Here is a 27,920-nt window from a genome sequence, read left to right as displayed (position 1 = left end):
TTGTTAAAGTTTGGAGAAAGAATTCTTTATATTGTATAATTACATGTATCAGAGGCACTTTATGGACCATTTTATGTGTTTTTATCGATTGCTTACCTTTGAACTGGGCTAGCTTAATAAAAGGAAATTTTATGTGAGGTTGTAAAAATTTTTACAGGTATCTTGAAGCATCTGTGTTCTTATTATTTTACAATCATACTTTTATTAGAGAAAGAAAACTTTTATGGGACTATTTTTAACACCATGTTATCACAAAATTTTCTTTTATTCTAGTATAAATTATCTAAAATAACAATCTAAGGGATAATGGTCCGAGTAATGGTCTGTTGGGTGAGATTTTTATAACCTGAACTTACTTATTTTCTTCCATTTGAATTCAGTATAAAAATATGTATATATGTGGAATGATTACCAATGATCGAGACAACTATGTATATTCACCAGAGTTTAAATGAGGTGGAATCATTGCTGCCCCTTAATACACGTATAAGCAATTTTAAGGTCATTACAGCCTTAAAGAATGAGAAAAACCCATCCTATGTTCACTATAAAAGGCCCAAATATGACCTATTTAAAAAAAAATAAGGTCCATTTTTTTTATTTTTTTTTTATCAAACAGGGTTTTAACTCTACACATAGATATATATATATGGGTATTGCATCTATGCTCTAGATGACTTTACCTCAGAATTTAAAATGCAAGTTTTTATTTTCACAAAACTTATCCTATGACAATTTTCACAATCATGATAAAATCATAGCAACAGTCTCTAAATTTACAGTATTCTCTTATAGCACCTGCATAAATGTAAAATAAAACTGACCATTTGCAAGAAATTAGTGAAAACATGCGTTCAGGGTTTTGGTTGTAAATTTATAGAGAGAAAACTTAAGAAGGACTGAGGTCTTTTTTAGAAAGCTTGTTTATTTGAAGTCTATGAAATATAGATTGGAATGACACAAGTTTTATAAATTATCTTGACTCAGCAAAAAATTATGACATATTGAAGTTTCGATTGTCCAATCACCATGGCACAAATTCTTTGTGCTGGGTGAAGATGTTGGGTTTTAACTATTTCAGAAAGAAATTTGACTGGTTACCAGGACTGACAGAGGATTAGACACAACTTCAAATAAAATCTTAACAGAAATTTAATAAACACATTATTTTGTCAATTCATTTCTCTTTTATCATAAGTGTAGGATGACCTAGTCCTAATTCAAGGTTTTAAAGGTGACCAGTTAGTATAGGTTTTTATAGATATATAATCTTACAAGTAATAATTTTCAAATAAAACACAAAAAATACAGTAAGAAAATAAGTTGAGCCTTTACATTCAAGCCCTAATCCACACCTATTACATTTTCAGGCCAAGAAAATTGAAATTGTTTGATGATCTTGCCTTATGTAACCCACCTAAAAAGCAGCCTACTCCAAAAAATGTTATGACACAAATTGTTTGAAATCCCTACCTACCTTCCTAAACCTACAAGGCTTGCTGGGTAGGCAACATCAAACAAAAAACTTTTTAAGGGTGGCACCAGTAAAATGAATCAGATCAGAGGCTCACCAAAAAGGATCATAGTGGACTGCTCCAATCCCTTTACTAGTATATATTTATAAAAAAAACCAACAAAATAATAGGAAATTGCTCATACATGTCATGTGCAGACCTATATATATGCATCTAGGCAGTGGGCCCAAAGTTTTTGGAAATACTGTATTTGCCAATGTTTAAAGAGTAAAATCTAACAAGTTGTTTCTAAGTAAACAGTTTGACCTGAGCTGGAAATGTGTTGTAATAATTTGTAAATTCTTAATTAGTTCATGGTTATTATAATTTTTTCAAATGCATGTTCCTCATTGCACTTTGAGCAGACAATCACCATGATCATGAGCTTCATCAAAGTATTTAGTAAATTCCAGTTGATCAAGCTTTGTCTATCCGTCAGATTGCAAAAGTAAATTCGGTTCATCCAGATTTGTCTGTCCATCAGACTGCAGAAATCAATGATCTGATTGTCTGCTGCAAGAATTGATACAAACTAATTAGTAGATCTGCTCAGACAACATCAGTTTTTTAGACAAAGATGAATGGAGTTATGGAGGTCAAGTAAAATTCATCAATCATTTTAAATTATTTGATCTTCTCTCACAACAGAATAGTATGATAATGATTTGTATCTGCATGTTCAGGAATGATGTTTGGCAGATTTCATTGCTGAATGATAAATGTGTACAATAGATAATTTGTTTTCTGAAATAATTGCATTTAAGATGAAATATGGATACTGATTGACTGAAATATGAAAAAGAAAATTTGTAATGTCAGTCTTGGAGTAAAAAGTTGTTGTGTCTTACACAATTAGTCAGCAAACCAACAACATAATTAAGCAGAAAAAAATCATTATTTCAACAGTAAAGAAGTGTAACAGTATAATAATATTTTAGCCTAAATTTTAGAAAAGTTGTAAATAAACTGACAAAAATATATTTACTCTTATTTATTTGAAAAGTGAAAAATTGAGAAGTTTAATTATTTATCAAAATTCATTGCACTCTTAATTATAAAATTTCCATAAATAATGGAAATTAACATCACAGATTGTCAAATACTTTCTTTAAAATGTACGATTGTAATGTTTAGAAATCACTTTTGATCAGTATAATCATCTGCATTTGTTTTACTGCTGATTTTGTAGACTAATTATTCATAAGAAGAGTTACTTTTCTATTGTTCTCGCATCATCAGTTTTACCACTGCACTTTATTGATTGCTGCACATAATTGATGAAAATGACTGATGACTGCTTAACACATTACAAAGACCTAGGTGCTTTTGTTTCTAATTGAAGTGTCACAGTTCTGCACAGTTCAACATGAAATATATTAATTATAAAATTCAGTTGTCATATTTTTGTGTCAATCTAGCAGTAAAAATTATTACATAACATAATTTGTTTCAAGTTTTAATTAAGTTAATATGTTTAACATGCCAAGTTAATTTTCTCCTTACATAATCGGACATGTTCAAAGCAATTTCAAGAATACGTAATTTCTTTGATTGTATTTCCATTGACTTAAGTCTAAATTATTAATTAATTTGTACAAAAGTGAGCTAAATAGAAACACAGAAATAGTAGTAAATGATGTTTGTTGTTTCTTGCGATGTGAAATTAATAACTGATTGTTTGATTCACAGCTACTCCTCTTGAAAGCTACAGAAGAAGTGAAAACATGATTTGATGGCCTGAGATATTTGTTTGAGTTTTTACATGTCAATTTATTATCAATAGTTTCATTATCCTGTAATCAACTAGGACTGACTGCCAGGAGTTCAATTTGTCTACGAAAAAGAAATCATTTTCAATGGACACATTTTACATTTTACCGGGTTTCAAGTTGTGATTTTTCCAGAAAGTCCCAGTGCATGTAAAGCATAAGAAGAAACTATTTTTCTCAAGTTTCAACTGGGCCAAAAAGGGGGTGCAATACTATGAATGAGTGCATTTTATATACACCTAAAGACGGTACTTCATTGTATGTTAACTTTAAGGTTTGATGAAGAATAAAAAACTTAGTTCACATAGTTTATTTTTGAAGACCTCCACTCCTCTTTAAAAAAAAAGAAAACAACACGTCCTAACTAAATTTGGAAATAATCGTTTGACCTGTGTGATACCTATATTATTTGTGCAATCAGACAATTGATGTAGGATAACAATTTAGTTTGCAGTAATTTTACCCCAACTGACACCCCAACATTCTCATTTAGTTTTTTTGAAGAAAAAAAAATCATGTTAAAAGCTTAAAAAATCTTTCTTAATAGTAAAATTGAGAATGGAAATGGGGAATGTGTCAAAGAGACAACAACCCGACCAAAGAGCAGAAAACAGCTGTTCAAGGCCACCAATGGGTCTTCAACACAGCGAGAAAATACAACACCCGCACTCCATGACATATTTTGATTGTACATTTAAACAACTCACAATTGAAAGCAGCAAGGACTGTGTACTTTTAAACTAGTAAACAACATAAATAATGAAGTTTTCAGGATGTCTGTCGTCAGAGTTGCCACATTTAACACCATTTAATAAAGAAAAAAACTTAATCATTGATAAGATTTTAATGACTTTGTATGATGTTGAATCTTAACTTTAGGACATTTTGAATTAATGATATCCTCACTCACATTTTATGACCTTTGAATTTTTTATTAGGTTCCTTTATTAACTTTTCAAGCATTGATGTATAGAATGTTTATTCAGTAGAAGAGGAATGGCTGACATGTTTTTTAAACAATAGAATTTATGGTGTAAACTATGTAGTGGTTATTTCAGAAGCATGTCTAAAGATTTATGTCTTAAAGCTGCATCATGTAATAAGTTTAAAGATTTTTTGTCCACTTAAAAGTATTTTTTGTTGATAATTGAACTGTTGGATGATTGTTGCAATCAAAATTGTTTCCCCTTGGCAGTTTTTAGCCTATTTCGAAAAAGTTGTCTTAGTAATGATTTTTGCAAATATCATATGTATAAATGAAAAGGGAGGGTTGCAATTAGTTAAGTGTAGTATATGTTTATATACCTTTTTCAAGTCTGCAACTTGATCATGCCTGGCATTGTGGCAATTTATAGTTCTTAAAAGTTTTTGTTTTTTTTTGAGAGTGAGTGTTGATGATAGTTTTTTTTAAGTTACGTCTCTGTTTATTATTCAAAACTTTTTTTTTTACTTGGCATACTGTCAGTCACCTACATATTGCTGAATTCTGTTGATCTTGTCATACAGTCATTTTTATTACTTTAATGTTAATACACTTGTTGTTGGGTTGCTGTTTCATTGACAACTGTTCTAGACATGACACATCTATATTTATGCATATATGAATACATATGATTCTATTATTAAAAACCAAATCTTCCACCTTGAAAATGGATTATCTAAATGTCGAGTCATGTAAGACGGCATTAACATTAATCTGTTTACTGTGTTGGTTTGTATACACCCTGATCAAAAAGCTACTTAATCAACACTTTACTAATTAAGAAGATTTCGTCCACCATTTATAATTGATTACTCATCTGCAATAAGTAGTTGTGTATAATTTTGTAACATTGAATATTGAATATCAGTACCAGTCCAAATCAGGGGACATAAATCATGTTGAAGATTATCACACTTCATATATTTGGGCGGAAAATTGTGATTTTTTTTATTGTCCCAGGATTATAGTTTTCCTTAAAGAGATTTTTTGATAAATTTTTAAGCTGGAGTGAGGGAAATGGGGTTAAATGCAGGTAGGGGTGCTTTCACAGGGGCTCAATTGTTCTGGTACTATTTAAGGCAGCAGTTTTGATTTAAAAATTTGAAAATATTTCTTGAGCTGGGGCTTTTTTGCTTCTATTTGGAGTAATTTATTGTAAAAAGAAAGAAACAAATTTCTTAATGACATTTTTGCATGAATTAAAATACCAACTTCTTCATGAAATTGAATTAACAGTATTCAAAATTGAACTGATAGTCTGCAATTTTTTATTAAATAATAATTAATAAAATAGTTTATAGCACAGCTTATTATAATATTCCCTGTGAAATGTGGTGATTGTCAACCATATTTCACCAAAGTAAACCATGGTTGACCATTGGTTTAAAGCAATGCCTCACCATGGTTCTCAGTGCTTTTAACCATGGTTTTTGTTAAAGTGTACCGGACATGGTAAACTTGTACCATATTCTAATTACTTGGTCACAATTATTGCAGGGGACATTTCGATCGGTACCAGATATATAACAGGTGTTATGATTAAGGCAAGGATTTATTCAACAAGTACAAAATAAATACAGGAAATAATGAGATTAAAATTAATCAGACCTCTCTGTTCGCCTTGAGTCTGTTCGACCACGAACATTTCTTTGACATGTTAAATACAAATTAATAAAAACCTTTACAGGATTAAATAGTTTTGTACGATTTACAGAGAAACGGTAAAAGAAAATCTCACTTGAAAGTCTCCCGTTGCTAAATTGCACATTGACTAGTGTTAATCCAATTTAGTAAACATTAAAATTATGTAATGTGCTTTAAGCTGATGTAATTTGCATGTTTTTCATATTGCTTCATGTGGTAGATAAAACATGAGCTGTTATTGCATTTGTAGTGCTACAAATTAACTTCTTGAACAAACAAGAAAAAGGTCTTTGAGAAGTGATTTTGAGGTTTAAAGTGTATAATGATTTGTTTGTTCGACAGGAGTAGATCTTTATTAAAATTGTCATTCGGGAATGTATTCCCTTGAGAAGGTGTATTAAGTGCAATTTGTCTTTTTCTGAAGGTTTTGTATGTAATTCTGGTCCATACATACTTTATGAACCATTATTTTCTGATTGAGATAAGAAATGGGGGGATGAGTACTCACTCGTGAAAAATCAAGATTGACTCCATCACTTGGTAATGTGCCATGGGGAAGAACAGTGGCGGATCCAGAATTTTTCATGTGGGGGCCCACTGACTGCCTAAGAGGGGGCCCGCTCCAGTCATGATTCAGTGATTCCCTATATAATCAACCAAATTTTTCCAAAAAAAGGAGGGGCCCGGGCCCCCTGAAAAACCCTCTAAATCCGCCTCTGAAGAATTCTATATGGCACGGGTCCCTACGGAAAAAAACTAATGTGTCATTATGGTATTTCATAGGGTGGGGGTTTCATTGAAATCTGCAGACTGCCATCCCTGTCTCATAATTAAGGATGTTGTTGGTTGTCTTTGATAGAAAAACAAAGGATATGAGCTATCCATCCATGACTTGTCTTTTTTATTCTCCAAGAATTTGATATTGAAGGTTAAATTTTTTTAGACTCAGGTCGGCATTAAGTGTAATGATGCATAGATTTATGGTTAAGACAGTGACACAGCAGTGACTCTACTGTCAAGACCGTATTAAATATGCTTTCATTGTGCTGTTTAATTGCTGTCTCAGCATTTTGTTTATTGGAAATTTTGGCTTATGTCTTGTAAAATACTAATTGGTGTACACATTTATTTGGGTACATCTTGTTTTTGATATTCCATTGTACACATTTCAATTACTGCAAAATTGTACAAGTCTATGAAACAATAATAATGAACATAGCGAAGATTTAATGGCCCCATCAGTTGCGGTCTACTTGCACTGCTAACAATAAACTAGACTCTAAATTTAACCACTAAACATTATATTCCATATCTCAATTTCTCTATGTTGACTTTTTTTGAGTGAACTGATACTGAATATTCCTCTTTGATTTACCCAGTAATATTGTTGTGCTTAACTGACTTAATAAATGAGCCATAACATATGGTCCATTAATTCCTACATATTCCAGAACAACATTCAATACTGGTTATTTTATACTGACATTATAAACTAATCAATTTTGTAATTATGTGACTAATTGTTTTTGAAATAAAAGTCTGTGTAAGTAAAAATCAGGTTAAAGTTTAAAGGTTAACGAATCTGAATCTGATACCATCTTTAATCAAGAGCTTGATCCGCTGATTCAAACACTACTTTGAATAATATTACTCCTATTTTTTATTAAAATTTTGTTTGATAATTTTCGATGTTGAGACTTTTCTACCTTAAATAAATACACAAAAACACGCAAAGAAATGGAAAAAGATTATTTTTCCTGTGAAAGCCAATTTTTAGGCGTCCTGTTAATTATGATGTTCAATTGTTCTTAACTTATAATCTCTAACCAGAAGAGAAATGACATAGTTTGTTTAGAAATATGGGAAAACCGAGACTCTTAGTATTACTGAAAAATTGATAGGAGTTAAGTTTCATGTTAAACCAGAATTTTCATTATTTATATAAACTCCTTTCATTTATAGGCAGCATTTCATTAAGAAACATTTATAAATCTCTGGAGATATCATTTATGGCTGTTGATCAGGAATGCTGAGAATGGCATTGATACATGTTGCAATTAAACTTTAATTGACAGTAATATGAAAACAAGATAATGATGATGACAATAAATATTAAATGCACATCAAGGGAGAACTTATTAATGTGATAAGATTATTTATCTTCAGCTTAAGTATATTTGACCCACAAACTGAGGTAAATTTTTAAAATTGAAGGTAAAATTTTTGAAGGAGGACATGTTACCTTCTATGACACATTATTTTGATTCAATGCAAACCAATCTTTGCTCCTACTCTAAACATGCCTCTTGCTAAGCAGAGAAGCATCAATTTATACCAATTTTCAAGTCTTTAGTTTGACCGGTCCAGGGACTGAGTCTTTCCTAGGTTTAATAAGTAGTATATTATTCTTAACTTGTGTTGTCTCTTAGAAATCCTTACTTAAAATACAGAGTTACCAATAGTTTAAAAATATGATGACACATATTTTGAATTTTCATTTAATTTTACAAATATTTATTTCAGGTTGTTGTCACGGTTACAGATTTGAATGATACACCACCCAATTTCAGTAAGAATCTGTATGCTGAAACTGTTTCCGAGGGGACTGCAACGGGTACAAGAGTTGCTTCTGTTCATGTCACTGATGAAGATACCACTGGACAGCTTAGCCTGGTTATAAGAAGCGGAAGTGATGGAAAATTCATCATTAACAATTCAGGTACGATATTTGCCTTTCGAACCTTTTATTAGGATCTAGAAATACGTTGATCAAATGTTCAAATGTTCTGTATTATTTAGAAAAGTTTTTTGTGTGTTTGAAGGAAAATTTAGTGTAGGTTGGACAGGTTTTAATTTTAATGGAATGCATATTTGAGTCTTTAACAGTGCTTTAAAAAAAAAAAAAAACTTTAGAAAGATGAGGTATCGATTGCCAATGATACAACTATTCATTAGAGACCAAATGACATGGACTTTATTGTCTGTCACCACATGGAATATTTCTTTATGTTTATTATTGCTTTTCTATGTTATACATGTATTCATATCATATTTCATATGTCATATTCATTCTCATATCACATTGACGCTTGGCGAATGACAAACCCAAATCAAGCAGACCTTTTTATCTGCATCCTTTCTAGTAAAATATATACCGCCAAAACAATCCATTGTGTTGGATCCTGCAGATTGCTTGCGACATTAGCTATATATTTACAGGTTGGTTTTTCTATTTCTTAGTTTTACGGTTCGGTTCTAATGTTTCCATTTATAACTGTTTTAATTCTTTGAATAATACTGTTCAAAGGTATATTTATACTATATATATATTTGTAACTATCATTTAATATATATTTACAGAATAAATATAAGTAGGCACTTACGAATTTATATCGCCATTTATGAAAAAAAAAACCTGGTGACACAACTAAATATTCTCTGTTTAAGTTAAAACCTTTTTTAGACTTCTATTTTAAATATGTCTTGTTTTGATTTTTCAGGTGATATTACCCTTTCATCAAAGTTGGACAGGGAGACTAACAAAAAGCATACACTAGTTGTACAAGCTTCAGATGGAGCACAGACATCTACTGCTACTGTGGTTGTCACCGTTACAGACATCAACGATAGTCCACCAACTTTTGAAGAAAGTCTGTACACTTTCGATGTCCCAGAAGATACTGCTGTTGGAACAACACTTGGAAGAGTAGAGGCCAAAGATCTAGACGAAGGAATTGCAGGAGAGGTCTACTATACCCTCTTAACCACTTGGGGGTCTGATTTATTTATGTTGGACCTCCAAAAAGGAACATTTACACTGAGAGGAAACTTGGATTTCGAAGAGGTAGTTATGTTGAAGAGTATTATAAATGTCTTATTCAATCTGTCCTGAACAGTTTCAACTCTCGGGGTTTTAAATATTTCACCTAGCTGCATAGTGAATTAGAAATTCGTTGAATTTTTATGGTGCCCACAAAGACAGTCATATATATATGTAAATTTTATTAAAATATTAAATAATGTCTTTAAAAAGATTTCTTTGTGATCAAATATCTATGTACATCTAATTTATTTTCTATCTTTGAACATCAATAATTTAAATTCTAACAATAAAACGAATATATTTCCGCTGGTGATTCATTTTTCATGTTTACAGAAAAGTAATAAAGTTTTGACGGGAAATTCTTATGTTAATGAGCTAGGTAATTAGTAAATGTATATTGAAATGATTAACCTTATGTTTTCACCTGTATTCAAAGGAAACTGTGTTAACAAATGGTGGTTTTTTTATGTCACATGATAGACATTATGTCACATGATGGACAACTGCTGAAGAAGCCATGATTTTATATTTTTGTTAATGTGACTGTTTTAGGGATATGTTGGCATATTTGACCAAATTTTTATAAAAATAGTACGTGGGCAAACAATAGTTCAGTAGATCAAAAATTCAATAAACAAAACAGAAAGAGACACATTTTAACTTTGGAATGGTTTAAAACCTTATTAAAAATGAAAATAATTTAGTTTTTCCAATTGTTTTTCAATTGAAATAGTGTGTGAGAGTGTTTGAAAGGGGAAATGATGTGTTAGGCCTCTTGTCCCATAATAGAAAACTAGGATTGGCCTTAACTTTCAAACTTTAGAAATTTCATTAAATTTCCCTTTCCAGCAGTAATTGCACAATTTGACTGACAATATATATATATGTGTTGGTTGTTCATATAGAAACAAAGAACATTATTGAAAAGAAATTCTTCTTCCTGTTACAACTGCTTCATGAAACTGATCAACATGCAGGCAGACATTACCACTGGCAATTTTACACAAAAACAACACAGCTATTAATATCTTTGGATAAGAAGAATAGGTTTTCTCTGTTGTTTTGTTTGAAATTTCTACTGTAAAACGTTTTTTTCATAAATGTCATACTTATTTCTATTTTTAGATACAGTTATATACCCTGAAAGTGAAAGCAGAAGATAGAGGGAGCCCTGTTCTGTCCTCTACAGTCACAATATTCATGAACATCAAGGATACAAATGACAATGAACCTGTCTTTGACCCCATGTCATACAGCACCGAGGTCAAGGAAGATGTTACCATAGGAACAAGTGTTGCCATGGTTTCTGCCACAGACATTGATTCTGGTAGGTGTTTTGGTACAGAACTATAAGACTTGACATGACATTCTGTCAAAACCAATTGCGAAATTTGAATAACTGGTTGCCAGTGGTTGTTATTTTTAGGTTGAGTCATCCATTTTGTATTGAAGGCAGACTTTTTCTAGACTCTGGGTAAAGTAGAACTAGACCTTGTATACGGTAGACAATTGCTTATTGTTGAAGACTATAAATCGGCCTCTAGATGTTTTTCTATTGTTTCGTTGCTGTCCCACATCTTTTTCTATGACCCCACTGATTTTAATCATCAGTCTGCATCCAAGCCTAAAAGGAATTTGTACTTTGTTGAATACTTACATTAGTGGCTCAGCACATACCAACACAATCCTAGAAATGAGTTTTCCGCAAATTTATAATGAATTCAGATAATTAGGATTATATAAATTCAGGATTGCTTAGTGAAGAATAATGATTTTTGGTACAGAATTGAATTAATTACTGTTGAACTTAAATACCATCAATTATCGTGGAAATACATGATTTTCAAATTGCAGGACTAAGAAAATTTATTCAATGATTGTAAAGAGCCTTTTTATTTGATTGTAACTCTGTTAATACCTACATAACATTAACATTTCAATCTACACGTTCTATCTTCTTTTCATTTGGGGTTTTTAGATTAATTCATTTTTTCCGTAACCATTTTCTCCTTTAACTCACAGATCTATTTAAAACTGTTGTTCGTTCATTTTATTGGGACTTTTAGATTAATTCATTTATTCTGAAACCATTTTCTCCTATAACTCACAGATGTAAAACTGTTGTTCGAGATTAGGGCTTACTTAATGCTATTCAGAAATCGATTTAAAATCCCTTGGTCTGAAAAACATAAAACTTGCTTGTACTGTCAACAAAGAATTATTGTTAATTTTCTTCTTTATTTTGATTACCATGCGTCCACAAACTAGAAGTTGTAATTGAATTGGGTATCCTGTTTTTTGCAAGGTGCTAAAGGGGTCTTGGCAACAAAATTTGGCTCAAGTTCTTAACCTTGTTTTAAACGTAAACAAAGAAATATGTTTGTTCAAGCATCGGTTTTATTAAAAGTATCACTTCAGCTGTATCGCGTTTATGAGGATTTTTGATTGAAATTATTTTGTTAAATTGAAAAATAATTGCTTGGCACCTTTCTCTCACCTTTTTGTAAAATTCATAATTGATTCTTAAGGTTACAAGAGAGGTATTCTTTCGGTAAAGCTCAAGTAATACTTTTGTATAAAAACCTATATAATTTTCGGTTTATTTTTGGAAAATAATGATTGAAAACATTATAAAAGAATTAAATTTGCTTATTTTATATATCTTTTGTTGTTTCTATACAGAAAGTGTCACTGTTTGCAAAGGACCACCCCTAAAAGATTAAACTTATTAAAAATCAGTGAAAGAGAAGGATGGGTAAACGGATAGGTAGTTAGTAGAAAACGTACATGTAACTTGATTCAGACGTAGGAAGTCGATTTCGAATTTATGGTTCAAAAGTCTTACGGGACAGCGAACACTTTTGTGCAAAAAATATCATATTGGATGGCCAATATATCAAATTATCATTTGTACTGTATTTTTCGACAATAGGGCTTTCAACACATTGAAATGTTTTAAATTTCTATTTCTAAAACGCGATTCATCTTTCTTTCATTTCTATCGTTTCAATCGATATTTTGTAGAAATCGTTTCAAACAAAATGTTGCGTGTTTTGTGAATTCTTGCAAAATTCTAAACCTGGCAAAGTCACGATTTTTGTTTAACTTATTGATGTTAATGATGATTGTTTTGAAAAAAAATAAAGTGTAAATAATTTGTCAAGATTTGTGTTATGATACTGTGGAGTTCATTCAAAATTTAAAAGCCCTCCGACGCAATCATAAATCTGTACCTTATAAAACAAAAGAATGAAACAGTTGGCTTTTTTTAATACTGTTATTTGAAAAATAGTTGGTTTTTAAAATATCATTGTTTTTCAGTTACCATTGTTCCTGGTGGTGACATTTTGTCATCTTTTAAGATAGCTGTAATTCCTTTATTATGACTAAATTATTGAAATTTTTAAATTATGCATGAGACATAAAATTAGTAATTTTTTTTGGCATGTCTTCCTTGAGATGCATGTGGTAAATTGCTTTGAGTTGTTAAAATGCAACAATACACCACTTACAAGTTCCCCCTGATTTGACTTCGTCTGACCTCAATATTTGGCTGATTGGTCTTGTGACGTTCATTAAATAATCACTGTTCATCTGTGACGTCAAACGTTTTCTGTTGTGAGGCTACAAAAAATGTATTAACAAAAATACCTAACTCCAAGGTAAATTGAGAATGGGGGTAGTTCATAAAACCTGAATTACAAAATTAGGGAAAAATATTTTATTTCCTCTCATGGCAAGCAAACTTAAAATGGGTGTATTAGTTTATCAAGATGAAAAGCAAAGGACATGGTCCATTCACAGGGTGGGGGAGAGGGTATGTGTTTCCATTGATCATCAATATAAAAGAGGGGTGAAAGATACCAGAGGGGCATTCAAACTCATAAATCAAAAATAAACTGACAAAGCCATGGCTAAAAAAGAAAAAGACAAACAGACAAACAATAGTACACAAAACACAACATAGAAAACTCACGGGGGGGTGGGGGTCTCTTCCTATATGAAGGTATATACATATGTGCCACTGGAATGGGTCCCTTTTTTGATACGTCAAATATATCAATGGGGTGCAATTTTACCGAGGAAATATATCAATAGGTAGTAATTGACCATTTGTGATATATCAATGGGTCATAATTTTTCATTTTGTTGTGCATCGATCTTCACTGAATGGGTTATGATTTCGCTGTGAAATATATGTATAGGTAGGTATTTCACAATTAATCAATATATGAATGCAGGGGTGTGTTTTTTAAATCCCAGCTGCACAACTGTACCCCAAAATCCCATGTTGAGACCCCCCCTGTGAGAAAATTAAAGACTAAGCAACACGAACCCCTTATATAACTTATTAATAGTGAAATAAAATTATGAAGACTAAAATTGAAACATTCTTAAAAAAGACAAATATGTTCTTTGTAGAATGCATTACTTCATCAAAATTCTTAGTGGCATATCTGGGAAATAAATTGCATAAAGTTGACTAAGAATAGTTTGAATAGACTAAAACTTTAAATCATTGCAGAAAATGCAGGATAAACTTTGTGTCACCCCTCTTTAGAGGCCAGATTTGCACCGTATAACCGTCTTATTTTAGTCAAGACAGACAATAAAGGCATTATCAAGTTTTAATCAGTTTTACAGAACCCTGTATTTAAGACATGTGATCTCTTTGTAAATGAAATATGCATTGTTTACACAATTTAAATGAAAAGGGTTTAACGATTAATACGATACTGTCAACTTTATTAAAAGGATGTTCTTAGCAAAATATTTTTATATACATTTTGTATTTGTATTTGGAATAATTTTAATTCATTTCATATAAATGAAAAGATATGTGCGGCATACTTCAATGAAAAAGCAAATCCAAATTTAGTTAATATGCTGTCTGTCTTTTTCCACATATATTTTTTTCTGTTAAGATTTTTTTTTAACAAAGGATTAATAATATACAATTCATTTCATGTTTTAGAATAATTTTGGTAAACAAATGTAAAGGGCTGATTGGAAAAAGTTTTTTCCCTCTTGCAAAGAATTTTTATTTAATTTCTGTCAAATCTTAAACGTTCATAATTTGTTAAACAGTTGAAAATCATGTAGGAGAACTTTAACTAAGTTAAAATCTAGTATTTACTTAATATAGAAACATTTTTTCCATAAAAAAAAACCTTCCTTAGCCTTTAATGTATTTTAATAAAAACATATTCCAAAGTAGCTTTAAGTATTTGAAAAGTGGCTTTGGACAGACAGACTCTGTTGTAACAGTCGCTCCTTTAAAACATAATCCTAGGAGCGAACAATGAAAGATTTAAGGTAAATATTTGTCTATGAAGCCCAGTATCTGTTTTCAAATTGGACATTTAAAACGATAAAATAATTGTATTACTTTGTTTGGACTAATTGTATCTTTTGTCATGCTCTAGTTGGAAGGATTAAGTTTTCGTAATATTGTCAGGTTTTTGATTACTACTATAAAATACTTTTGGGCTGATTTGTTTTTGCAAGTCTGGGTTATTGGAATGTTTTGAGGCTTGGTTTAAAAAAAAATTAGATGCTAAATATTTAAAATATGTTAATCCATATTTGTGAAAATTTAAATTAATCCACAACTACCGATATTATTTATTTATTTCAAGAAATTGTTATAGCGGAATTAAAATGAATAATGACATATCAATATTTATTCAGTAACTTTAAAGTTTTAATGAAGGCGTTTTTCAATCTGGACATCACGAAACATTGAGTAATTTGTTAAGTATAAGCAGTTTTAAAGCGATTATTAAATGGTTTCTATATATAGGAATTAAAGGAGGTGTCATAAACAGTTATCATTACAGCAACCCATCTACACAATAAAAACTGAAATAGATGTTTGCTTTTTAAATTTGTATAGGCCAGAAAAGAACAAAGCTTAAAAGTCTAAACTCTGTGGAACACAGTTTTAATAACCCTATATAGAGGCAGACAGGAGCACACAATCTAATCTTGGGCTGTTGATCTCCTTAAAATGAGTCAAAATAGGGGCAGATCTGTGTGCCAACTAATCTTTGACTGATAAATCTCCTTCAAATAGGCTCCAAATAGTGACAGATCTGTGGGTAAACTAATCTTTGGCTGATAGTCTCCTTCAAATATGCCCCAAATAGTTACAGATCTGTGGGCAAACTAATCTTTGGCTGATAGTCTCCTTCAAACGGGCTCCAAATAGTGACAGATCTGTGGGCAAACTAATCTTGGGCTGACAAATATCCTTCAAATAGGCCCCAAATAGTGGCAGATCTGTGGGCAAACTAGTCTTGGGCTGATAAATCTCCTTCAAATGGGCCCCAAATAGTGACAGATCTGTGGGTAAACTTATCTTGGGCTGATAAAACTTCTTCAAATTGGCCCCAAACAGTGACAGATCTGTGTGCAAATTAAGTCTTGGGCTGATAAATCTCCTTCAAATAGGCCCCAAATAGTGACAGATCCGTGGACAAACTAATCTTGGGCTGATAAGTCTCCTTCAAATGTGCCCCAAATAGTGACAGATCTGTGGGCAAACTAATCTTTGGCTGATAAATCTCCTGCAAATAGGCCCCAAATAGTGGCAGATCTGTGGGCAAACTAATCTTTGGCTGATAAGTCTCCTTCAGATAGGCCCTAAAAAGTGGCAGATCTGTGGGCAAACTAATCTTGGGCTGATAAGTCTCCTTCAAATATGCCGAAAATAGTGGCAGATCTGTTGGCAAACTAATCTTGGGCTCTTAAATCTTCTTCAAATGAGTTAAAAATTATAGAGGCTAATCTGTGCACAAACTATACTTGGGCCCCTAAATCTTCTTCAAATCAGCCCCAAATAATTGTACACAGTTGTAATTGTACACAAAGTAAAATTTCCAATGAGGCACAAATTATAGATGCAGATGCACACAAATGAAGGCAGATGCAGACAAATGAGGCCCCTCATGGGGGTGTCCAAGTAATTACATAATCACAAATTTTTTGCCAATATAATCACATAATCATTAATTATTTTTATCAAGATAATCAAATAAAAAATACAGTCCAAGATTATCAAATAATCAAATAATCATGAAATATTTGGTCTGGTAATCAAATAATCACTATAAAAGTGGCCAAGTTAAATCACATTATCAAAAACCCCATGAGGAGGCTGACAAACTTATCTTGGGCTGCCAAATGTTCTTTAAACAATAATTTGCCCTCTTTGGCTTGTCTTGATATAAATTCTATGTACCTCTGATTGATTAAAACAAAACTTATAAACAATCAATAAATAAAAAGGGTAACTCAATATAGGGATCAGCTTCTGATCAGGAAAGAGTTTTATTTCTATTCTTAACAGTGATTGCCTTTTCAGACCCAGTTTTTCTGGTAATCATTTAAAAGAATATATTAGTCTGGGTCAGAGCTTAATTGATGCATCAAGTTGTCAACATTTGACAATTAGATTGAGAATAGCATGTAATTTTCGATAAAAAATTAAACATTAGATTTTCTTTTTCTTTGATCATACATGATTGAACGATGTAAACTTTAGAATAACAGGTTTGAAACAGACAGTAAGGACTTTTTAACATTGACAAATGCCTGACCAATAAAATATAATTATTTTTTTGTAAGTATAAGGGAGAAATTGAGATTTTAATTTTGACACAGGCATGAGGTTTTTTTGGTCATGAATGTTGATTTTGTGTCAAGAGTTACCAGGAACCCAGCACCAAAAATTTTAATTAAAACATTTTTATAACCTAGATTGCATTCTTGCAAGGTCAAGGTCACAATGTAACTTCAGAGTTAGCAGAGGAAAAAAGTTCCTATATAAGATTCATTTCAAATGTTGATAATCTAGACAATTTAAATCAGTATTTATGGCTTTTTCTGACATTTTAATTTCTTTTAAACCTACCATTCTTTCAAGAACTTGAGATATGTACAAAAAAATATTAAATTTATGTGTTAGAATTGCAAAGCACTTAACAGTATTTTACGATTACTTTGACATTTGTTAAGCACTCACTCCTGGAAACTGTCTTATAGAAATTTTTATTATAAAGTGGAAATGTGAAAAATTAAACTGAAGTATGTGATCTTTTTTAATATTTCTCTCCATCTACATTTAATATGACTCCTCCTAAAATTTTGACCTGTAATTGAAAATAGATGAAAAAAATAAGTTCAATAAAATACTGTCTATTAAAATCATTTTGTTGCCTGGCATATGTTTTCATATTTTTATTTGCTCCATCTTGCTTCAATCATACCACCCAAATTCCTCGACAGTTTTCCGTAATCTACATGACCCGACAGTTGTGCATTATCAATGCAATTTGATTTCATCTCATTTTCATATTTAGTTATGAATATCACAGGTGTCCCTTGTCATAATTTTCTTCAGCTGGTACTAGACCATTGCCTATACTGTTTTACAAACAGATATTATCATCAAAATTGCTCCAAAGTCAGGAAAAATAAATGAGTATAACATATTAAATTTTCATCACAAGGTTGTTTGTGCATGAGAAGCAGGGTACAATTTTTATAAGTTTGACCTCATGAGTTATTTCGAAGTTGTATATTTATAGTAAGCTCTGAACCATAAAAGTAAGAAGTGAGATCATTTATTTATTGCCCTTCTCACAAGATCTTGAATAAAAAGAGATGTGGGCTATCTGCAGCATCCCAACAACACAGTAACACAGCAAAAAAAAAAAAAAAAAAAAAACATTTAGAGGTCTTTCTTCATCAATGGACAGTTGTCTATAAGAAATGTCAAGTTTTAAATCACCCAAATCAAATGTTTAGTTTCATCACTAAATGATACGTTTTCTGACAATATTCGAACATTTTCAAAGCAAATTCAATAAAAGAGTTTCAGAATTTTCCGCCTTAATTCTTTAGCAAACCCAGATGTGAATTGTCCTCAAAATGCTCATCAAAATGGCATGCATCTTTTGCAGATATTTTCTGATTAGAGCTAATCAAACACACCTTGTCAGGGTTTAATTTGCAGATTTATCTTATCTTGTCCTCTTGTACCTACATGCATCTTGTATCCAGATGGGACTTTTCATTTTTCTTCAGGAAGAAAAATGTCCAAATTCATTATAAATGCCAGCTTATGTAAGCTTTACATATGATTAACAGATAAACTATCTGGTTTGTGTATGTTTTCCATCTGTAAGATGCATTAAAAAGATAAAATTTATACATTCTGAGGTGAGATTATGACAGGGTTGTTATTACTTGGTGTAGAAAATATGATACATGCAGGTTATAATCTTTGAAGAATTGAAATATGCTTCTTTGGGTATAAATCATGTTCTATCTTTAATTTAGAATTTATGTGATTTTTTTTTTGCAGATAAATCAGGATATCCAACAATTTTACCTGATTATTTTTAGATTTATTTGTCTATAGATATAAAAGTTGTACACCAGCAAAACTACAAAACCATAAAACAAATTTAAGACTCCATGATGCAATGAGTCAACATAGTTAAAGACACTATGAATTTTTTTTTATTACAGTTCTAATGGAACTCATTTAAAATAAACAGCAGCACATTTGTTGTTAGAGCTGTTCTCTGAAAAGATTTCTATGCATTCACTGTCTGTATTTCTAATTGTCCCTTATCAAAATATGGTGTCTTATAATCAGGACCACTGTTATCTCATTTATTGTGGACAGTTCTTCACAGAATAATCCTTCCTTATATTTTTAGGGCACCCAACATTGTGTCCTTTTGAAAGCAACAAGACATTATTAATTATACAGAAATAACTTATTAGATGGGAGAATTGTCAGAATATGAAAGTTAATTTACATTTTTTTGAATAATCTATACCAGATTCCTCACAATTCATATTTACAATATTTATTCAGCAGATGATGGTAGAATCTAAAAAAGATCAGTTTAATTTAAATCCTGACATGTTTCTCCAATCCTATGAGCAGACGTGTGTAAAAATCCCCTTGATTGAAATCATTGGGCAGAAAATGCTATGTTCAAAAATACATCTCACTTTTAATAAGTAACATCTTTTAAAACCATTGAAAAATGGGATTTTCTAATCATTTTTTGTGGTGTATGATCGTGTATAACACCTCCCATGACAAAAATAATGTTGTTATCTGACGTGAGCCTGTGTTATATAACTGTTACAACCTTAAACATGATAAGGTGTAAGGGAAATGGCTTTCTTGTCTAAATTATGTAGTAAATATGTTGGCACTGATACATAATACTGGTATTATCAGGTTTTGTTGGTCATAAAATCAGAATTTATTTGAGCTATCTTGCAATTCTTTTGTGTGTGTGTGCCTGCTTTTTATTTTCAGAGTTAAAAATGAGCAATCATTGATGTAGAAAATAAGTTCTGTTGGTACTGGTAGACTGTGTGTGTCACAACTTTTCGTAAATGACTCCACAAATTTGTAGTACATACATACATTAGGAAATAACTTTGGTACTTCAGTATACAGGCTCTCTATTAAATTGTATTTTGTAATAGTATAATAGACAAAAAAGGTTAACTTGATGATTTGAAAAATCAGCAACTTTGGCAAATTGCTGTCTTTTGGCAAATCACAAATTGCTTTGAATCATTTCCTAAATTCTTTAGTATTTTCAATGCTATTAGTAATCCAACATGCCATAACTGATAACTTTTAATTTTAGAAACAAGCAAGAAGACAAAAATACTTTTCAGCAAGTATTTTCTGTAGAAAACTTGTCCCAATTTCTTCCTGCCAAATTTTTCTCCAATCGTAATCATATTTTGGAAGTTGTAACATATATTTCAATCTAAGTAATGTCTAGTAAATATGTAGGCATTGATAGAGAATTCTTGTATTGATATTTTCATGGTGTGAATGAGAATGGAATAGATCAGAGTTTATTGATGGGAAATACCTCGCAAGTTATGTTATCTTTCATTATGTTTTCAAAGGTGTTGGCATGCTGGCATGTTTTCCAAATTAACTTGTTAAATTTTAAGCAACTGCATTCTGTTTATAATGAGTTGATTTATATTGTTTTCTAGGTCTATGCTTATTGCATTATCTTCATGTCTCTAGAATTTATCAGGCAAAATAAAAATGTGGGTGTTTCATGTTTCCTGATTCCTGATTCTAGCTCTTTTAAATTTATGAGGCAACATTCACTAAAATGTGTTAAATTTTAAGCAACTGCATTCTGTTTTGAATGAGTTGATTTAAATTGTCTCTAGAATTCTTCAGGCAAAATGAAAAATATGCATGTTTCATGTTGCCTGATTCTTTTGATTTATGAGGCAACATTGCCTAAAATGTTTTGTCCAGATTTATAAGTGGAATTTTAAATGCTATCATCACTGTAATTATTAATGTATGTATCCCCTTAATTTTGGCTTATGTTCACAAATTTGTTTTTTCTTTGTCTTTTGCAGTAGTAGTGAATTAATGGTCTTATCTTGTAAAAGGGAAAAACTTGAATCATCTTGCCTTTGAAATGCATCATAAGTTTTATAATTTGTATTTTTTTCTTTTGTAGGATTGAACGGTCTGATCTACTATGAAATCTTTGATGGTGACTCACAAGGCCAGTTTGGAATGGGAAAAGAGAATGGAACTCTATACACCACAAAGAGGCTTGACCGTGAAACAACAGCAAACTATAGCCTAACTGTATTGGCAATTGACCAGGCAGAATCCCCTAACATTAAAAGAAGCACAACAACTCAGGTATAGTATTGAAAACAAGAAACCAAAGTTAATTTCATGACATAAAACATTGAATTGATTTGTTAAGATTGCAGAGATTTGCATTGCAGTCATATCAACTTCCATTTTGCAATGTCTTAGACATGCTACAAATCTTTTTTTATAGAGTTTTTCAATAAACAGTATATTAGTATCTCTCTACTAGTATAAAAGTACCAAATGAAAAAAAAAAAAAAAAAAAAAAAAAAAAAAAAAACATATTTAAGGATGTTCGCTCAACAAAAATGAGGAAAAAAATTAATAAAAATATTCCTCTCTATACTATCTTTTGATTGTAAGTAGCTTCTGTCCAAGTTTGGTAAAAATCCAGGATAGTTTATGAATCTAATAAATGTTTTAAAAACTTAAACTGCAGACTGTATGTACCTGTAATGTTAACTGGAAGAAAAACTAAGTCCATTTATAAGTAAAATACAGAAAAAATGGAACAAAATTTTAACAAAATTTCCTTCTAGATACTAGCTTTTAATCATAAACAAGCTTCTGTCCAAGTTTGGTAGAAATCCAGGATAGTTTAAGAAAGTTATTAAAATTTGAAAAACATTAACCACAGAGTCAATGTAATGTTAACTGGCAGAAAAACTAAGTCCATTTATAGGAAAATACGGAAAAAAGGATTTTTTTTTTTACAAAATTTACTTCTAGATACTATCTTATGATCATAAACAACTTTTGTCCAAGTTTGGTAGAAATCCAGGATAGTTTAAGAAAGTTATTAAAATTTCAAAAACTTTAACCACAGAGTGAATATTTGTGGACGTCGCCGATGACGACGCCTCTGACGGAATGTAGGATCGCTTTGTCTCGCTTTTTCAACAAAAGTCATAGGCTCGACAATAAAGGAATTTTAAAAGCAGAAAAAATGAAGGGTCCGTGTGCTTCTTTTCAAGATATAAGCCATTAAAAATTTGGCGGGAAATCCTCTCTAAATTTTTCAAACATTTAACATTGGCACCTTTTTTCTTCCAAGAACACTGAAATAACAACAAGGATTTTATAAGATTTTCAAATATGGCCTTTTAAACTAAATGTAATAAAATTGTGAAAAGAAAAGTAAGGGTTAGCGGGCAACATTTTTAAAGGCACTACATGGATAAAACCAGAGGATTCCCAATATATGGAATTCAAAAACAAGAGGAGCGAACCTCCTTAATCAAATTTGACATATAAAGCCCGGTATTCATCTGTTTTCACTATCAAAATCTTGGTCAAAGAAAACATTGACCAGGTTAGCTTAACCTGGTCCAAGCCTAGATGTATAAAACCTATACATCTATGGTCCAAGTCATTGGTTGTCAATATATATAAGTTTTTCATAAGATATTGTGTATAAAAAATGTCATTGATCTTTTTATAATTTGTTCCTTCTATATTTTAGGTGACTGTTATTGTTAAAGATGTCAATGACAATTCACCAGTGTTCCTCACACCAGCTGTGATGTCCGTTCTGGAAGACAGGCAGATTGGTAGTGTGGCTTTTGTCGTTAAAGTGGAAGACAAAGATATCGGTGACAATGCTGTCATAAATTTCCTTCTGTTCTATCACCCGCAGTCACCATTCAGGATAAATCCATCAAGTGGAGAAGTAATAGTCAACACAGCCCTGGACAGAGAAAGTACTCCCAACTATACTGTTACCGTCTCTGCAACTGACAATGGAAAACCAGTCAAGTCATCTGTACAGTCTCTAATGATTAAAATCAGTGATGTCAATGACAATAAGCCTATATTTTATCCTACATCTTACAGTAGAATAGTAGCAGAAGATACAAAAATCGGTACAACACTAATAACAGTCACTGCAACTGATCGTGATGAAGGATTAAATGGGAATGTGCGATATTTCATTGTGGATGGTGATAGAAATTTTGATTTCACCATCGACCAGAGCAGTGGTGTAATTCGTATACAAAAAAATTTGGATTACGAACGTGTGCAAACATATTCACTGAGAATACAGGCAGAAGATAGTGGAAGTAATACGCAATCTGCATTTGCAGATGTTACGATCAATATACTGGATGTGAACGATAATAAACCTGTTTTCGTGAATTCGCCATATTATCCTTTGGTTCAGGAAGAGGCTGACAATCTTCCTGTCCATGTTCTACAAGTTTCCGCTCGAGACGAGGATTCTGGGAATAACAACAGAGTTACGTATGGTTTTCGTGAAGGAGATAAAGTTAATGGTGAAGTGGTGTTTAGAATGAATAATACTTCAGGGGAGATAACTTGTCTAAAGAAACTTGATCGGGAAGAAGTTGAAGAGTACCAGCTAACAATAGTAGCTTCAGATTCAGGTAAGACTGGCAGACGATAAGAAATACATAACTGAGGGGCGGTAAAAGGGGTGTTATTCCAAATTCCCGAAAAAAATAAAATGCTCTTTCCCAGATCCCGAAAAATAAATCATTAATTTCCAAAACCCAATTATTATAAATCCTGAATTTATCAAAAATAAAGCCCTAATCATGATGGCCTGAAAAAGATCCTCCCGCCCCTAATAACTGTGAATTAAGTAGTATTCCTGGGTAGTAATATTTTTGGAAATTAACTTAAGTTATTCTTGTTATTTATAACACAAAATATTGTCATATATATCTCTGTTGAATACCTCCCAGAAAGACGAAAGACAGAATAAGGCTTTCAGGACTATTTTTATCAGGAAGTTCATCATTGACAACAAAATCTTTTCACCACATAGGTGTGAAATAAATTATGTTTTATATACCTGTGAAATTTACGTTGGTATCCGTTCATCAGAAGATTATTTTTTAAGTACTTTTCTTTTGCAGAAAGGATTGTTTTATTGATAAACCTGTTGCGATAAGAGAATTATTAGATGAAATATTCACTTAAAATTCAATTTCTGCATTTTTACCTTGATTTTTTATCTGACCTCACGGCAAAGCTTAATAGAGCTGATAATTTTATCATGTATGATCTCACCGCAGGATTTTTTGGTGTTCATGTATTGTGTAATTTCAGTCTCGAAAAAATGATGTTCGAAAAACTAATTAACTTAACAAGTTTAGTTGAATTGTGTAAAAAATCTGATAACTGAGAATTGCACTTAGAAAAAGATCGGAAAGTGATCTTGTCAAATTAAATATTGAAAATAGAAATAATTTCATGACCACAAATTTTCAATTTTATTGTCAGATTAGAAAAAAAACGTGATTAAAAGAGTACTCTGTTTTCATTTAATTGATAAAATTAAAGTAAGATTGAAATGTTTTTTTTTAACAGAAAGAAATTTAAAAATATGACTCAAGCACTTGGAAAAAAGGGAGTTAATTGTATGTCAGTAAGATGGTGAATGGAGGGTGAAATTTGTTTGTAACGATTTGAGTGTCATCATTTTTAATTTCTTGAGTTCTGTAAGCTTGCATTTGATGCAGGGCTTTAATATTTTAAATTTGAAAGCTTTTACTCAAATGATAAAAACACTTAAGAATCTTTATCATTAAATTTGTCTATCATTGATAGATGTCTAAGCAATAAGAACGATTTAATGTTAGATTTAATTCAAACTGAATTATTTTGAATTATAAATCTTTTATTTTGATGTAATTTTAAGCTATTATGCAACTTAAATAGCACTTTTATGTGAGAAAAGTAACGCATATTGAATGAAAATAGCTTGAGGCTTTTTTGATACTTTAAGAAGATTAGTTTTGCAGAAGTGGCTTATATAATGAGACTTTATGATGATGATTGGCATTTCACTGTTGATTCAGCTTGTACATTTCAAATCTACTTTCATTATTTTGTTACAATGCACAGGTATTGTGTATCAAAGCTCGGAGAATGTTTGGATAACATGGGGGGAATGCAGGTCAAGTTTTTATCTTGACTTTTGAATTCTTTGTTAAAACTTGAAAAATGATTGGAATTTTGAACAATTTGAAATTGTTTGCTTATACCATAAGCTAGCTGTGGTTTTGCTATTTATTTCCTTAAGAATATCAGGTAAAAGAAGGAAATAAAAAAAGAACTGAACTTCATAAAGAAATACATATATATATGACAAATTATGTTCAAAATCACTAGCTGAAATTGGAAACATGATTCTACACAAATGAAAAGTGTTTGTTATCAATATTCTTGTTATTTCTGAGTTCAAAATCATTAAAGATTAAGATACAGCTATGCCATTTTTATTGACTTTGATGAGTGACAAATTTCTAGGACCAAACATGTCCTTGATGTTTTATTTTCGACTTTTTCTGTGATCTCTAATTTTGATTTTCTATTTAAAGAGATCAAATTAAGCTAGGAAAATTTTTTTCTTGATTTTTAACTTTAATGGCAAAATTGTGGGAAATAAGGGAACGACTATAGTGTGAAATTTTGAAAAAATAATTTTGGTTGATAGTGTTGAAAAACTAAAAAAAAAATGTTTGCGCTTTGTGCGAAAAAAATTTCTGACTCAGACAAAAAATCATAACCCCCCCCTTTGAAGTTAAATGGTTGCTCCCTAAATCCTTTGCAAAAAATCTCTCATTTACTGAACACTGGGATTGAGCTATATATAGGTAAAAAATGATTTCATGCACAAAGCTGCCAGTCTTTCAGTACCACACTTTAATATGTCTATAATCTCTTTCTCTTAAGAGTACTTTTAACTCAGTGCCAAGAACAAAAAATTGAAATACAATGATTATAAAACTTCAAAGACATTTGACTCTTTTCTACTCTAAAACCTGATATTGATTTATATGCAGTATGCGGAATGCCTTTTATAAAACAAAACAAGAAATGGAATCCTGGAGATCAAAAAGTATTTTATATTTCCGACTTTGTATTTTTTCTAATAATTTCTTCTTTAGCAAATAAATTCCTAGTTATTTTTGTCCTAAATGAAAAAATCTATTAATGCAGATTGTAATTGCAGAAAATTTCACAAAAACATGTACCGTGATTTATGCATTATGAAAACATTCACATTCAATTACAAACTCACTAAAAAACGTAAGAAGAAGATTAAGTAGCAGTATATGTTATTTAGTAATTAAATATGCTTATGACACATTATGAATTTGTACAAAAAGCAGGAGTAATTGTTTGTGTAATGTTGTAGAGAGCATTTATTACGAAAAACCCATGTCGAGCATTCTTGCTTGTCTAGATTTGCTAATTTGCTAATCAAAACCACTTTGTTTTTACTTCTTAGTTGGTGATATAATTGAAAATGAGTGCAAAGTACTTTCTTTTAAAAAGCATTTGTCATTTGTCTTTCCCTAACCGTGTTACTAAGAAATTGCATTTTGACCCCAAACATGCCAAAGAACCAAAGGGAAATAATTTGTGCATGATTTGGTGGACTAATGTGTCTAATTTTTATTTAAAAACTATGAACATTTAAAGATGAACTGAATCCAGAGATTATGTTTATGAAATAGCCTTTGTAAGTTGTTTTCTTTTAGCTCAGAAAACATGATAAAAAGTCTTAACAGTTATAATACAAGTAATGGGAGATAACTCTGTAAAAATGTGAACCCTGTTTTTCCTTTTGCCATTTTTGTGGTTTCTAACAACTAGTTTCTTTTTTTCTAGATTGTAATAACATAGATTTGAAACTGATTTATATGAATGTCCTAGGAATTACCATTTTGACAACTTTGTGGAAGTGTGTACAAGAAAAAAAAAGTCATGAAATAATGGATGATCATAATTAAACAGATTGTGCATAAAGAATTTGTCTCTCTGTGATACCATAATAACTTCTAGAAAAAGTAGTGAGAATCTAACTCAGACTAAGAATTTAGACTTCAAATATGGAATGCAGAATGCAAATTTTAATTCACTTAATTTTGATCCAAAGCAATTTTCTGATGAAGGACAGTGACTTAAATTTAAACAAGAACAGTTTGTTCTGATTAATGTGGTTTTAGAATAACAAGTATCAAAGTTGTCAATGGCAGGACATAGCTTGAACTGTCTGTGTATTTTGTCTCTTGTTAGACCTTGTCCAAGTTCATATTAGGTCACCTTTGAACAATTCAAAGAATTTATTGCTTGTTATATGGAAATAAGGTCAGATGTAAGCGACCAACAAAAAAAAAAGCTTCACGGATGTACATATTGTATCATGTGTATATCTTGATAAAGTTGGCAAATTTAGAAAGTTCAAGAAACTGGTGAAAAACATTTTAGTCTTGTTGTTTTCAAGATTGACAAATCTAAATTGATTGTAAAAATAGCTAAGATTAATTTTTTTAGGAATAGTTTATCATAAATGACAAGTGACTTTATAAGGTAATTTTCGTGGTGTAAAAAGTCTCTGAATCAACAGTTTTTTTGTGATGGATGATAGAGAGACGAAAAGGTTCAGGAAACTTGTAAAAAAGGTGGATTTGTTTATACACTAAAACTGCATGATTTAAGCTTAATATCTGCATGTCCTTGTATCCCT

The 27,920-nt window shown here is 31.1% G+C and overlaps 1 protein-coding gene across 1 annotated transcript in view; it reads left to right on the top strand.

The window, feature by feature from the left end:
* Positions 1-27,920, top strand: part of LOC127714790 (cadherin-related tumor suppressor-like) — an 86,240-nt gene that overhangs the window by 22,058 nt on the left and 36,262 nt on the right. The window contains exons 2-6 of the mRNA XM_052220826.1: positions 8,433-8,628; positions 9,410-9,753; positions 10,858-11,059; positions 21,273-21,463; positions 22,881-23,802. Coding sequence (XP_052076786.1) covers positions 8,433-8,628; positions 9,410-9,753; positions 10,858-11,059; positions 21,273-21,463; positions 22,881-23,802 — 1,855 coding nt within the window. The remainder of the gene's footprint in view (positions 1-8,432; positions 8,629-9,409; positions 9,754-10,857; positions 11,060-21,272; positions 21,464-22,880; positions 23,803-27,920) is intronic.

This window comes from Mytilus californianus, unplaced genomic scaffold (genome assembly GCF_021869535.1).
Source record: "Mytilus californianus isolate M0D057914Y unplaced genomic scaffold, xbMytCali1.0.p SCAF_9, whole genome shotgun sequence".
Classification (NCBI taxonomy): domain Eukaryota; kingdom Metazoa; phylum Mollusca; class Bivalvia; order Mytilida; family Mytilidae; genus Mytilus; species Mytilus californianus.
This window is presented reverse-complemented; position numbering and strand designations above follow the sequence as displayed.